Below are 14,100 nucleotides of genomic sequence, written 5' to 3'. Positions count from 1 at the left end.
TTTCTTAATTAGAAGACAAAGTTGACAAAACTGCGAATCCGTATTTTCGTTGAATGCTGCCATTTGCTGCTGTTTGTTGTACGTGCTCTGTGCATGCTCTTAACATTTTGTCGCCTTTCGCCACCATGTTGCTGAACTTAGCTGCTGGAAGGAGGCCTTGTTAATATGTACTGTAGCTGCTTCATTTGCAGAATGTAGAAGCAGGCAATCATCTGCTGCTAGCCTCTCTGCTAAACCAAATCCTTCGGTGTCACCGTCCACGACCCCAGAGGGTGGATCAGCTAATGGATACAAATCAGGGTTCACTCAGACAGGTAGGAGCTGAAAGTGCTGTAAAGATAACCATTGGGGGTGGTAAGTTAAATCAGACACTGGTGGGTCAGGGATGCTGTAAACAACTGGGTATTTACCTTGAGCCATGTGTAGATTACACTGGAGAGGATGCCTTTCAGAATTTGCTTTGGCAAAGATTAAGACCCAGGTGAGGCTGAAGGTTAGATTAGTCTCAAAACAACAATTGATGTAAAAGCATTAAATGATCTTTTGATTAACTTATTTGATTCTGTGCCTCCTTGTCTTTGTTTCATTATTTTTTTTTGTGCATCTCAAAAAAATTCAATTACATGTTTGTAGGGAAGTGTTTGCTTAGTATATAAACTAGGCTATTTGTCTGAAAAAGGAGAATAATCTCCTTTTAGGGAGAGGAGACCAGATGTTATTTTATTTACTTGCTAATTTCCTTTTTTATTTAAATTTTATTGCACGCAAAGGTGTACACAGAATTGCAATTTCATCCCCATATGCATACAGTAGGTTTTTGTTATGTGACCTAACAGGTCTCTCACAACTAATCTAGAAAGCTATTAATGATATCCTTAAATAAGGAGAACATATAAAAATCAAATAGACATTGACTGACAAAGAAGCAGCATCTTAATATCATGTATCTATTTATTTATTGCAAGTAGACAAAGCGCTTTTGTTTGAGCTTTCTTCCACATTGCTTTATTGCAGCTTCATCTATGCTGTTGTATGCTTTTGTGTTTGTGCTATTTCTTGAAAAATTAAAAACAAGAGAAAATGGCCTGTTAATTGTTATTAATGATATGAATGTCCAAAAACACATGTTTCTTTAAAGGACTATGAAATGCAGATAGAAAGCAAGGTGGTTAAAATACTTTTTACACCTAGAAAGTTTGTCAAAAGGAGTAATAAATGAGCTGAACACGGGCATTCATATGAGATTATAATCACTGATTAGTATTTCAGAGACACTTCCCTCAGGTGGTTACCCCTGTCTCTGTTGAGGGAGCTAAATTCTTTAGGCTTTGGGTAAAATTAAATGATAGTGTGGTTAAAACACATCTGCATTTCATTGCATGATCCCTTGGCTTCCAGATCCAGGCATGAGAACTGAGCAGATGCCTGAGAACCTGTTTATTTGGAGCAACAAGAATTCTAATATTTACACAGCTTTGTCTTCTATTGTATCTGCCAAGTTAATAGATACACCTTTTATATATGGCTTTCTCCTTATCACTCCCTGCCATTTTCAGTCTGCTTGGTGTTTCTGTGTGTCACTGTTTGTACTCCTAGGTCATGCTCATCAAAACCTTTTCATCTCCTTCTACTGTTATCTCCTAGCGAAGATAATGCCACATACATACACATGGATCCCCTGTGATTGGGAGAAGGGGGGAGAGCACCTTTTATTCAGTGGCATAAATTCTGACGTGTGACCTATGATGGAGGGCTCTTCTTTTCTTTTCTCTTCTCTTCTCTTCTCTTCTCTTCTTCCTCTTCTCTTCTCTTCTCTTCTCTTCTCTTCTCTTCTCTTCTCTTTCTCTTCTCTTCTCTTCTCTTCTCTTCTCTTCTCTTCTCTTCTCTTCTCTTCTCTCTTCTCTCTCTACTCTTCTCTCCCTCTCCTCTCCTCTCCTCTCCTCTCCTCTCCTCTCCTCTCCTCTCCTCTCCTCTCCTCTCCTCTCCTCTCCTCTCCTCTCCTCTCCTCTCCTCTCCTCTCCTCTCCTCTCCTCCTCTCTCCTCTCCTCTCCTCTCCTCTCCTCTCCTCTCCTCTCCTCTCCTCTCCTCTCCTCTCCTCTCCTCCTCCTCTCCTCTCCTCTCCTCTCCTCTCCTCTCTCTCCTCTCCTCTCCTCTCCTCTCCTCTCCTCTCCTCTCCTCTCCTCTCCTCTCCTCTCCTCTCCTCTCCTCTCCTCTCCTCTCCTCTCCTCTCCTCTCCTCTCCTCTCCTCTCTCTCCTCTCCTCTCCTCTCCTCTCCTCTCCTCTCCTCTCCTCTCCTCTCCTCTCCTCTCCTCTCCTCTCCTCTCCTCTCCTCTCCTCTCCTCTCCTCTCCTCTCCTCTCCTCTCTCTCCTCTCCTCTCCTCTCCTCTCCTCTCCTCTCCTCTCCTCTCCTCTCCTCTCCTCCCCTCCCCTCCCCTCCCCTCCCCTCCCCTCCCCTCCCCTCCCCTCCCCCTCCCCTTCCCCTCCCTTCTTTCTCTCTTCTTTCTCTCTTCTTTCTCTCTTCTTTCTCTCTTCTTTCTCTCTTTCTCTTCTCCATAGCTCTTTCCACTGGAGTTTTCTTCTTGGTTGTTTTAAAACAGGACTACTTATTAGCAGGTTGTTTTCTGCAGTTCTTTTCAGCTCATCATCAACTCAGACCCCCTTTTTTCCTTAGAAGTTGTGTAAATATTTCTGGTGAGCAGTTCAGTCTCTGAGTTCTATAAGATACACGTAGGTAGTTATGGGCATACAGTATCAAAAATACGGTTTGGGGCAGACACTTGAGAGGGGAAAATTTAATTAATGTGTTAAGCAACTACAAACAAGGCTGTACAAGAGAAAGATGAAGAATTTTAATAACTGCTATTTTAATAACTATAAGTCCTGCATGGCTAACAGAGTAGTGTTTAAACATATACCAGCCACACCCACATTCACAGATGAAATTTCAAGAAAATGTATTGCAGCTAGAGATGGGGGAAAAGAAATCCCCAAAGCTTTAAATTAAACTACTTTAAAGAAACTTTAACACTACATATTTGCTACATCATATTTAATGACAGACTAGCATCTGCCTCCAAGGGCCCAGACCTGGTGGTCTATTTTGTTAGCCATTCAATGTATTTCCTATGAACATGGACAAGATTTTCTGGTAGGGCAGCAGCAGCAGAGGCTTCTGTGTTTGTTCTTCATGTCAGTTACTCTGTCTGGCAAAGAAGAACTTCCTCCCACCCTCCTCACCAAATGGTGTGTGGCCTGAGGGTGAATGTGTTTGGCAGATCAAGTTGGTCTTTGTCTTCTGTTTTCTTTAGCTGGCTGTTTTAGTAGGACATCTGTAGGTGAACTTAGCCTCCTTTGCCTGCTTGTTGCAAACTACCTTTCTGGACTGATGCCGAGTTAATATTCTTTCACTCTGGTTATAAGAATTTAGACTTGCCAGTATATCAGCATCCAAATGCCAATTTTTTCAAGTAAATTGCAACTATGAAATACCTGATGTTAAAGGGACTTACATGCTGAGAGGTTTGGAATCAGTTTTATACTGGGCAAATATTAAAATTTGTTTGTTCTTCAGTTGATCCTTCTATAAAATAATATTTATATGTTTTAGCCTTGGTAAAGTGCTCTATGTAGTTTGTTAATTCATGCAAAGAGTTTGGGCTCAAATATCCTTATTTTTTTACCCAGATTTATAAATGGGCATATGCGTTTTATAGTTTTACAGACAGTAGTGCTGTTAAGTAGGCTGTGTTTTTGGGTTTGTTTTTTTCTGCTCTTAGTCAAGCTTAGTTGTGTCTGACAGAGATTCAGTAGCTTGTTGTTGAAAATCTCAGGTGATGGAGATTCCGCAGCCTCTTTTAGGTAACTTATTCCAGTCATTATTCCCTATGCTTGCTGGCTGCAAGTTCCATAAGCTCTTTGTCTTAGCTTCCTCATGTGAACCATGAGATAACTGCATTTACTTGCCTATCCCATGAGGCTATTCTGAGGAGCAATGAGATAACCCTTTCTACAGTTAAAATATTTTTTGAGTGTGTGTAAGTGCAAAATATTGTGGAAGAGATCAATCATGGGTTCAGTAGATTCTTCTATAAGATTCTATAGCTTGTTAAATGTTTGTTAAAACTCCAGAAAGATACATGGTAATTTCTTAGGAGTGTAAACAAATTGTTTGCAATTTATGCAGAGATGGGTTTTGATAAATATGTATGTTATACACATTTTTTCATATGTATATATATATATATTGTATAATTTTTATCATTAATTAAACAACTTATATTCTCAGATTCTTCAGTGTTCAGTCCAGCAAAATCACCTTCTGCTGCTGTTAACTTAAGTGGAACACAAGACCCATCTCGGAACAAGAACATTGTGAAACCTCTGGCTCTGGTCAGTACAGCTCGTAGGAAAGACATTTGCTGCAGGTATGGCTTTGCTTTCCAAAACCTGAGAGCCATGGAATCATCAGCTTTAACAGCCAAGAAAAGAGAGTATTATTTTTTTGGTGGAAAGGGAAAGGAAAGCATTCACTAGCATTCTCCAGGACTCTGATATTCTTGCAGTCTTCGGCACAGAAATTTTTGCAGATAGTACTGTCCCCAGACTTGAGCCACACCTTGACTTTCAGATTTAAAATCCTGGTAGGAGAGACCTCTCTCTGCATTTCCTAAGATATGTAAGAGAGCATAAATGTCACCTCTTGATATCACACTGATTCCTGCCTCAGTAATTGAGAGTTGTGTGCAGTTCTGCGTTTCTAACAATTATAGTTCCTCAACATACATGTAGTGGAATTTAGTCTCATTTTAAGGAGTTTTAATATATCTGCTTTTTTAATTGCTTATTTCTGTATTGTGTGTTTAATGAATTATAATCCTCAACTATGATATCTAAGTCCCAAACTGACACTCTGTTGGGATAATCTGATTGTTTTTTTACTTTAGGTGGTTTGTCTTTAAGCAATAAAAAAGAAATCATCATACTTATTGCAGGACAGTATGCTTGAATAAGAAAATATATCCATTTATTTGGTTTATATATGCACATGAGCATATATACATCACTTTATACATGATGTATTACATCTGCTATTTAATACAATATGGTATTGGTTATGGTACATAATACAATTATGTTGTATCTAATAAATCATTACCAGTTCTTTGTGCAAAAATACTTTTCCCCCACTCCATACTTGTATGATTTTATTTTGCACTGAAATTTCTTCCCAGCTTTTCAACCACTTCTGTAACTGACCCATGTTCACCATATCTGCCCATACAAAATTGTTGACTTAGAGTAGAAATGGGGAGATTACAATGGGCGATTGAGGTTATTCATATTTTGTGATTGGCAATTGTGCCAGAATTTATTTGGATGTCTGCACCTGGGGAGTTGCATTGTTTTAAGCTACATACCCACATCTCTTAACACTTCCAGTTGCAGCTGCCATCAGCAAGCTGCTGCACTATCTCCTGCTGTTGCTCCTGGAATATGTTCTTGGGAGCTAAATCCTTGTGAATCTGGCTGATATCAGCAAGGAACTGGAGTTCCCACTGGCCTCCATGTTGGCAGTTTATGCCATTTTTTTTCTTCTGCAAAAACTGTGTTCTGTAAAAGAATGAGAACGAGCTCAAGTGAGTGATAGTAATTTCTGGTGATCATCCATCGTTCTAGTTTAATTTTGTATGGATATAGCGAGTCCTGCCAGAGTGTCGGGCTTGCTGGGACTGGAGGATCACCTTCGGCAGAGGTAGCAAAATTAAGCATGGTTTGCTTCAGTAATGCTCAGGCCATGTACACTTTGCAGCAAACTGCCCTGTCTTCCCCTGCCCAGTGTCCTTTGCTGAGGCTTTAGATGAGAGCCCTGTAGTGAATTACTGTGCATAGCATGTGGATGTCTGGGAGAAAATTATGTAGATACACACAAATGGTTATCTTTACCTGGAGTATGTTTTTCTCAGTCACACATCTTGCCCTGTTCTTTTGCATCAGTGTGTGGCTGTATTATTTTATTTGTTTGTTTTCAAGATTGTCTCAAGCCACACACTCTGTATTTTATTATACTCAGCTCCTCTTTCACTGCGTGCCACAGATGTTGCTAATGGAAACGCTAATGGAGGAAGAAATAATGCATTGAGTACTACAGTCTCTCGGCCAATGCCCCACTCAACATCTCCAAGTTCTGGCTGTGCAACTGGAGATCAAGGTAAAGAAAACATCTCTTTTTTTTTTTTTTTTATTCTAAACTGCATTGGATGTTGAGCTTGAAAATTGTGATTTTGTTCTTCTTCCGATTGTAGCTGTTTCTACAGTTCAGTCTTTACAGATCCATGTGCTTTTTGGCATGACCATTAATGATAATGCTGGACATTTTAACGCGGGTAACAATTTTTTCACATCATAGTCTGGTTTTATGTAAATCTAGTATGAGCCTCTGGTGCTCTGCGATGTGATACCCACTCAGCACTGGTATGAAATGGAGTGTGGGCTGGAATTTGATCATTTGGGAGGACAGGGTGTAAAATTAGTTTTTGCTTTCCTTCCAGCATCTATGTCCAGTTCTGGACCACCAAAGAAACGTCACCGAGGATGGTCTCCTGGGTCCCCAGTCCCACCTCCTGCTTTAGCAGTACCTGTTCCTATGATCCGGCCTTCGACAAGAACAGGTAAAACTTGAACAACACTGAGATTTCATTTGTTAAAACAGGAACTCAGCCAGCCCAGCAGCCCTATGCTGCACCTCTCACGAGTTGCACAGCAAACATAACTGATCTTGTCGAACTATTCAAGCACACTGTGGAGAGTTTTTCAGGTCCCCCCAAAATAGCACATACGATTGCTTGGTCCTGCTTGTTGTAATCTAAGATGCAACACAGGGAAAATAAAACTGCTGGAGGAGAGAGAAGAAAGGAAGAGGCAAATAATATTATTAAATTATTAAAGCTAAAAGAAATCCCTGGTCCCTCAACTGTAACTGAGTTGTTCTAAAATTGTGCAGGTGTATGGATATATGAATATATTTCAAGGATTTTTCGTTAGCCTTCACCTTGACTGTTGTGTTTCAGTCTGGTGTGGGATGCTACAGAGCCTGTACACTCTGTTTCTGCATGGGAAAAACAGCTTTATATAATTTTGGCCTAACAGAGGACACTGATACTGATGCATTAGGTGATCTTCAGCTAAAAGCAGAAAGTGAGGCCACATGTTAGTTGTGCGTGGAAAAGCTGAAGGAGTTTAATATCATGACATGAAATAGAATTAATTACGAGTACTCACTGATATCCATGTAGATACCTCTTTATTCATAGCTGTTAATAAAACTGTTCACTATTTGAGTACTTTTCAGTTGTGAGATTTCGCGTATTTTCTAAAGGGGAATAAAGAGTTATTTATTCTTCTCTCTACAGAGTGAGAGAATAAGCATCCAAGGAATGAAAAAAGCCATTCACCAATATGCACAATGTAACTCTGCTCTTGAGAACTTGGTTTTAAGATATTTTGGAATTATATTCAGAGGTATTCGTCATAGGAGGAAGGGTTACATGGTAGTGCAGGTCTGCTTATCTGAACACCTCAAATTGCACCTTTTGTCAGTTTCTATCTTCAGAAGCCTGTTGAAGAGACATGATATAAGGCAATCTCCCCTTTAAGTTGGGTTTGTCTCCACTAATTTGCTGCCTCTCTTGTGTACTCCATTTTCTATGAGTCTTTAGTAGTACTTTTTTCTGTTGGATAAACAGTTTCCCCTGGTAAAATGTATGCATTCATTCATCCTGCCTTTGATGTTTTTCTATTGATGGCATAGTTTGAAAAAGTGGTTGCAAACCACAAATGAAGCCTAAGAAACTTGTGAAGCAGGCCTTACTCTGAAACCTGATTACAGATTACAAAATTCTTGCTCTTGGTTTCCTTTACTTACGAAAGCTGCTGTTGCTCTTTAATGAGTAAAGCCTGATTTTTATTCTTGTAGCAACTACCTAAGAGCAGCTTTGAGATTTTGGCCTGCTTTTATTTTTCTTATCTGTATATATTCTAGGTCAGAAGTTGAAGCAGTTTGTTCCCTTGTATTGAGAAGCAGTATTGGGGGATGGCCTTTTGGCTTAGTACTTGGCTTTGTTTAAAGATGCATATTCAAACCTGTGTTTTGCTCTCTCATTGTCACCAACAATACTGTGGTCAGAAAAAGTTTTATTTTAGGGGTGGGGCTACAGGGGGATATAGGCTCTTCATTTAAATTACTTAAAACTATAGCAGGAAATGCAGAGACCTTTTGAATTTTATTACAGTTAGTGATTTGCAGTAATTTTTTTCTTATTTGTTCATAAGGCCAAATCACAGTATGAGCCTTTTAGTAATGGAAGTTTCTCTTTTCTTTATTTTATAGAGCCTCTTTTGTCAGTCCCAGTTCCTCAATCCATGTTAACTGGAATTTTACAGCCTCAACCCATCCCAGCAGGGGAGACTGTAATAGTTCCTGAAAACCTGCTGAATAACTCAGGAGTCAGACCAGTGATTCTGATAGGTAAGTCTTACACTGGGGAATCAAATGCTGCATTTTGTACTAATACACACTCCCCAGGACAAAGGGGCTTTCTTTCTTTTTGTTGGTTCTGGTATTCAGTACAATGCAAAATTGGTTTGTCAGACATAGTTTCCTTTAGTTGCTCAGTATTTCAAATGGAGAGTCAGGCGATTTCTGGAGAACCTGATTTGCAAACAGGTCACCACTAGGTCAAATTTATGCCGAACCACTGGCCAAATCTGTGTTTTATACAAATAAGATATTTGTAAAACCCAAGAAGAGAACTTTTTCCAAGTAATGAAAATAGCTTTCTGGTATAAACAACTTATAAAACAAGCAAATATTTCCTGCAGCATTTTTAGTTCAGATCTTGAAGCCCCAGAATTCTACATGAGAACCAGAAAATTGATTTGCACTGACTAAACAGAAGTAAATCATACTAACTTTTTGTCATTTATAGTCCATAGTTCTTGTAAGCAATTGAGATAACAGATCAGGCTTCAGGCTTTTAAAATCCTTTAGATGTATAAAGGACTTTGTTAACCCTTAGAAAGACATTGCTTTAAGAGTATGATGTTTAATATGAATATACCTTTCAACCTGAGCTATTTGGGCATAATACATTAAAAAAAGACAGGTCAGCTAGTGCTGCCAAAATTTTGATGAGTGATTTTTTTTTTCACTCTAAATTTCTTTTAGGTCCAACATAGTATAGATGGTCATATAAAGTACCTTCAGAGTCAACAGAGCATGCCTGTCAACACAGTCTGTGAAATATTTTACCTGAAGGAATGGAGAAGTTCTCCAAGTCCTCACTTGCACGGATAATTTTAATACACACAGTTCCTGGAGAATTAACAGGGCCATCTACACCAGTAAATCTGTCAAGGATAGGGTTACGCTTCTGGTTTGTTTTGCTTAGCGTTGTTTTCTGGAAGCCGATTATAAAGCTCTAGCGTGGTGCTCTAATGGTTTTCAGAGAAACACTTCCTTATTAAAGATGAGGGTGCCTACAGCCATCAGCTTAAGTGCAAATTGAATGCAGCCCTTAGGCTCTTGGAGAGCTGCCATTAAGTCCTCAGTTAGGCTTAATGTTAGTGGCCCTGAGAAACAGTGTCCTATTAATAGTACAGAACCAGATGTACCCAAAAGGATGTATTTGGCAAAATCTCTGTGGAAATGCTTCTTTTGAAACGAAAAACATTTTGAAGGAAAATAGGAGTTAGCCTGTGCTCATGTGCTTTACCTTACAGAATAGCATGTTTAGTTGTCGATGTTTATTTTACCTGTTTATGAAAACAGAATGGGAAGGTGGCAAGAAAGTGAAATCAATCAAGCAATAGCAGTGGCTGAATCAATGCTAATGTGACTTATGCTGCTTTTATAATGTTAAGATCAATGTACTTTTGCTTTCATTGAATTTTCTTCTTTGTACACTATATTATGGAGAATCTGTATTTAAAGGTCAGGGTAAGACCCAAACAGATAATATTCTCATCTGTATTTGGATAACAATAGTTATCATGCAGTTAATATTAGTTCTTGCAAATGTATGTGATCACTTGTTGTAAAGCACAGCAGAGGATCCCTGGCCTATAATTTATTTTTTAAGCTATTATAATGCCAAGAACAGTTATTGGTGCAATGTATTTTGCCAGACAGCTTTAAGAAGATGTTTGGAAATATATTATTGTGCAAGATTTCATGTAATAGCAAATTTTATTAATTTCTGGGGGGGGGGGGTTTGTTTCTTTTATCATAGGCTATGGCACTTTACCTTATTTCTATGGAAATGTTGGTGATATTGTGGTAAGTCCCTTGCTGGTGAACTGTTACAAGATTCCACAGCTGGAAAACAAGGATTTGGATCTCTTGGGTTTGTCCAGCAGTCAGCTGCTAAGTGTGGAGAATATGATACTTTTAACTATTCAGTATCTTGTCCAACTAGGTAAGCAATTTGTCATAAGTACTTGGTTTTATTTGAGACTGTCCTTTTTTCTTCATACCCTCTTTATGTCCCTTTTAGGGCCAGTTTTCTGGCTGCTTTTGTGGCTGGAAGAGGCAAGTGGCTCCATCTAGTGTGTGTGACTTTGCCACTTTGTTCCTGAAACGGAAGAAGTGAAGTGAATTTAAAGGCTGATACTGCTTCTACTCTCCATATGGGGATTGACCAGGTCACCTTTGTGAAATGGATTTGCAATGCAGATAACTCATTTTCTTAGGGTATCAAACCATCAGTTATCACAGCCCTTTCTAAGGACACTTGGTCTGTTTTATTCAGTTTTGTGACAAATGCTGGCAGATGTGTGATGGTTGTCATTGTTTTGGTGACAGCACTGTTTACATGAAAACCACATTTGTTATTCAGACTAAGGCAAGGGATTCAGTGCATATCTCATTCTTGTAAATGTTTTTGAAATGGACTTTTTGCAAGTTTGAGAACAAACCAGCAAGCCACATGTTTTTCTCTTATTGCAGGTCCAGTCATTTTCCCTACCTTAGAATAAAAAGAGCAGTGGTAGCAGCAAGGTTTTAGAAGTTAAAAATGCAGGATAGTGTTGGGAAACTTCCATGGCAGTCTCACCCTAACTTTTTTATTTGAAAGATGCCACTTATCATAGGGGAGTGTGAAGTTACTTTTGTGAATAGCACAGTGCATCTGTAATACATAATGGTATGAAATATGCAGGTGTTCCAAAAACAGCACGACTGCTGATAACCTTACAATTTGGGGAGCAAACGTGTTCCAAATGTGCCAGTTTCACCCGTGAGTGCTTACACTTTGCTCCAGTACTGTAAGAGACAGGAAGGAAGCCATTTTCCATGTTGTAATACTCTCTAAGTGACCTGTTAGCTTTGTTTATCATTGTCTGCCTCACTAGTCCATTGGATGCCATGTTAGAACCGACAAAGGGTTTAATTTCTTACAGGATGTTTTTCTGTTACTTTCTTTCAGTGGGCCTAAATTTGTTATTTGAGATTTTCCTCTTTATTGGAAAGTTTGTAGAGTGTGCTTTTAAAAGCAGCTGCTTCACACAATTCTGGATTGATAGAGGCAGCTTGCAAATTTGTAGCCAGCAGATAACAGCATTTCTAATTAAAAATAAACTATTTATTGAAACCTGTGAGTCAGCTAATCACGCTTCAGGAGCAAGTCTAACTTTAGATGGATGCAAGAAGTCTACACTTGCTGCGAACTAAAGGAGGCTTCATGCAAAGCGTCTGTAGCAGAACTGTGTTTATTGAGCCCTGTGACTTCAGCATAAAGCAGCTCTCTTATTAGCAGGTGTTTAGTTTGGCTTTTGTTCTTAGCTGGGCAAAGCTGAATAGTTTCCTATTTGACCTTATGTGGAGATGTGTGCCAGTGCTGTAAGATGAAAGAGCCTAATGAGGAGAAAAGTAAAAACATTCTGTAGAGGAGGGGATCAAAACATGTTGCTGGTTTGAATATTGCTGTAAACTTAAAACTGTTGGAATTGTGACAGCTGCACCAAACTGTAGCCTTTGTCCCATGTTGTTAAATCAAAGCAGATTAGAGATGATTGGAGGGTGGCCAGATTCAAAAGTTTTTGACAAGAAGAGAGAAATACACTTATAAATTAACAATTTATTCACTTAAGCCTCTTTTTTTTTAAAATTGAGAAAATAAGACTAAAATGTTTTTCTTTTCTCCAGAGTATATTGCAAAAGAGTAAAATAAGGGCAAAGATAAAACTGCAGGCAAAAGCGCTATTGTCTTGCCTAATTTTTTTCAGATCTCACTACTTGTATAAAATACATTTGCAGATGACTGTGATCACAGATGATAAGAATATTATCTATGGAAGTGCTCCTTTTATGGGAAAAAAAAGGATATAGCTGACAATTCCTGTCAGTTTTCTTGTGAAATTATGACAACATTAATTGTAGGACGATGCTATTGTGTTTTCAGAAATCTGCTGAGCAACTCGTGATGATATTACAAATCAAAGTAAAAAAGCCAAATGCATTTCTGATGCTTTAAACCTTCTTTGAAGACTATATGTAGTTAAACCTGTGGTTGTGAGCTGTAGCGTTGCTATAAATAAATTCCACTGACTGTGATAAAGGAATAAGTAAAAAAAGATAAGGAAGTGTGTTTGATTTTAGTGGGTTTTTTTTAGTCTACCTCTGGGACTTACTTGGGTTTCACATTTGTTATCTTTGGCAGCATCCATGGTGAAGTATTCTCAAGCTTTGTTTTTACACATCAGAATGCCCATATTTGCAGTATGGGTTACATTCCATCATCTGTAATTGTCAGCTTTTTTACTATTGCACTGCCATTTCTACAAAAACAATCTCAGCCTATGCAGTGCTAAGGTGGTCTGTGTTCTGGCTGAAAAAGATTTCTGAACCCTTTGTTAAACTGTTTAGGATTCTGAAATCATTCTGAAATCATTCTCCCTTCTCTCTTGTTGTGGTGCATTTGAATAATTTTGACTCTATATTTTGTATGCTGTGACACCCAGAGGTGTTTTGTGGTTTTAATGTCCAAATGCACATCCAGACTCAAGACTCTTGCAGGGCTTTGTTTTGAGTGGAAGGGATGGTCAGAAACTAAAAGCAAGAGCTTAATCCAACAATTCTCCTGTTTTAGAAGGTTGGAGAAGTAGTCTCTGTGAGATGTACCCTGAAGTTTGTCTACCCAGAAATGGGTGTCAGCCAGAAATGGATGACATTTGAATATGTTGACTTAAACTGTGTAGACTAAAAGAATATAATCATAGCAGCATTGAATCATTTAGGCTGAAAAAAACCTTTAAGATCAGTGAGACCAATCATTAACCCAGCACTGCCAGGTTCACCACTAAACCATGTCCCCAACTGCCACATCCATGTGTCTTTTGAAAGCCTTCAGGGATGCTGAATACACCACTTCCCTGGGCAGCCTATTCCAATGCCTAACCACCCTTTCAGTGAAGAAATTTATCCTAATGTCCAGTCTAAACTCCTCCTGGCACAACTTGAGGCCTTTTCCATCTGTCCTGTCACTTGTTATCCAAGAGAAGTCACCATTCCCCACCTGGCTACAGCCTCCTTTCAGGTAATGGTAGAGAACAATGAAGTCCTCCTGGGCCTCTTTTTCTTCAAGCTAAACAACCCCAGCTCCATTCCCCATAGAACTTGTGCTCACCAGCTCCATTGCACTTCTCTGGACACACTCCAGTACCTCAACATCCCTCCTGTAGTGAGGGGCCCTGAACTGTACACAGGACTCAAGGTGTGGCCTCACCAGTGCTGAGTACAGGGGGATGATCCTGCCCTGGTCCCGCTGGCTACATTATTTCTGGTGCATTCCAGGCGTTGGCCTTGGCCACCTGGGCATATATATGCTGGCTCATGTTCAGCCAGCCATCAACCAACACCCCCAGGTGCTTCTCCACCAGGCAGCTTTCCAGCCACTCTTCCCAAGCCTGTTACACTACTGGTGGTTGTTGTGACCCAAGGGTGGGATATAGCACTTCGTTTTGTTGAACCTCAAAGCATTGTCCTCAGTCCATTGATCCAGCCTGTCCAGATCCCTCTGCAGAGCCTTCCTGCCCTCTGTCACCTGC

The 14,100-nt window shown here is 39.5% G+C and overlaps 1 protein-coding gene across 1 annotated transcript in view; it reads left to right on the top strand.

The window, feature by feature from the left end:
* Positions 1-14,100, top strand: part of GREB1L (GREB1 like retinoic acid receptor coactivator) — a 132,556-nt gene that overhangs the window by 83,597 nt on the left and 34,859 nt on the right. The window contains 7 exon segments of the mRNA XM_068190944.1: positions 192-314; positions 4,286-4,389; positions 4,391-4,424; positions 6,071-6,208; positions 6,549-6,668; positions 8,387-8,524; positions 10,287-10,472. Coding sequence (XP_068047045.1) covers positions 192-314; positions 4,286-4,389; positions 4,391-4,424; positions 6,071-6,208; positions 6,549-6,668; positions 8,387-8,524; positions 10,287-10,472 — 843 coding nt within the window.

This window comes from Anomalospiza imberbis, chromosome 1, assembly GCF_031753505.1.
Source record: "Anomalospiza imberbis isolate Cuckoo-Finch-1a 21T00152 chromosome 1, ASM3175350v1, whole genome shotgun sequence".
Taxonomy (NCBI): Eukaryota; Metazoa; Chordata; class Aves; order Passeriformes; family Viduidae; genus Anomalospiza; species Anomalospiza imberbis.
Note: the sequence above shows the minus strand (reverse complement) of the source record. Positions and strands in the feature narration are given on the sequence as shown.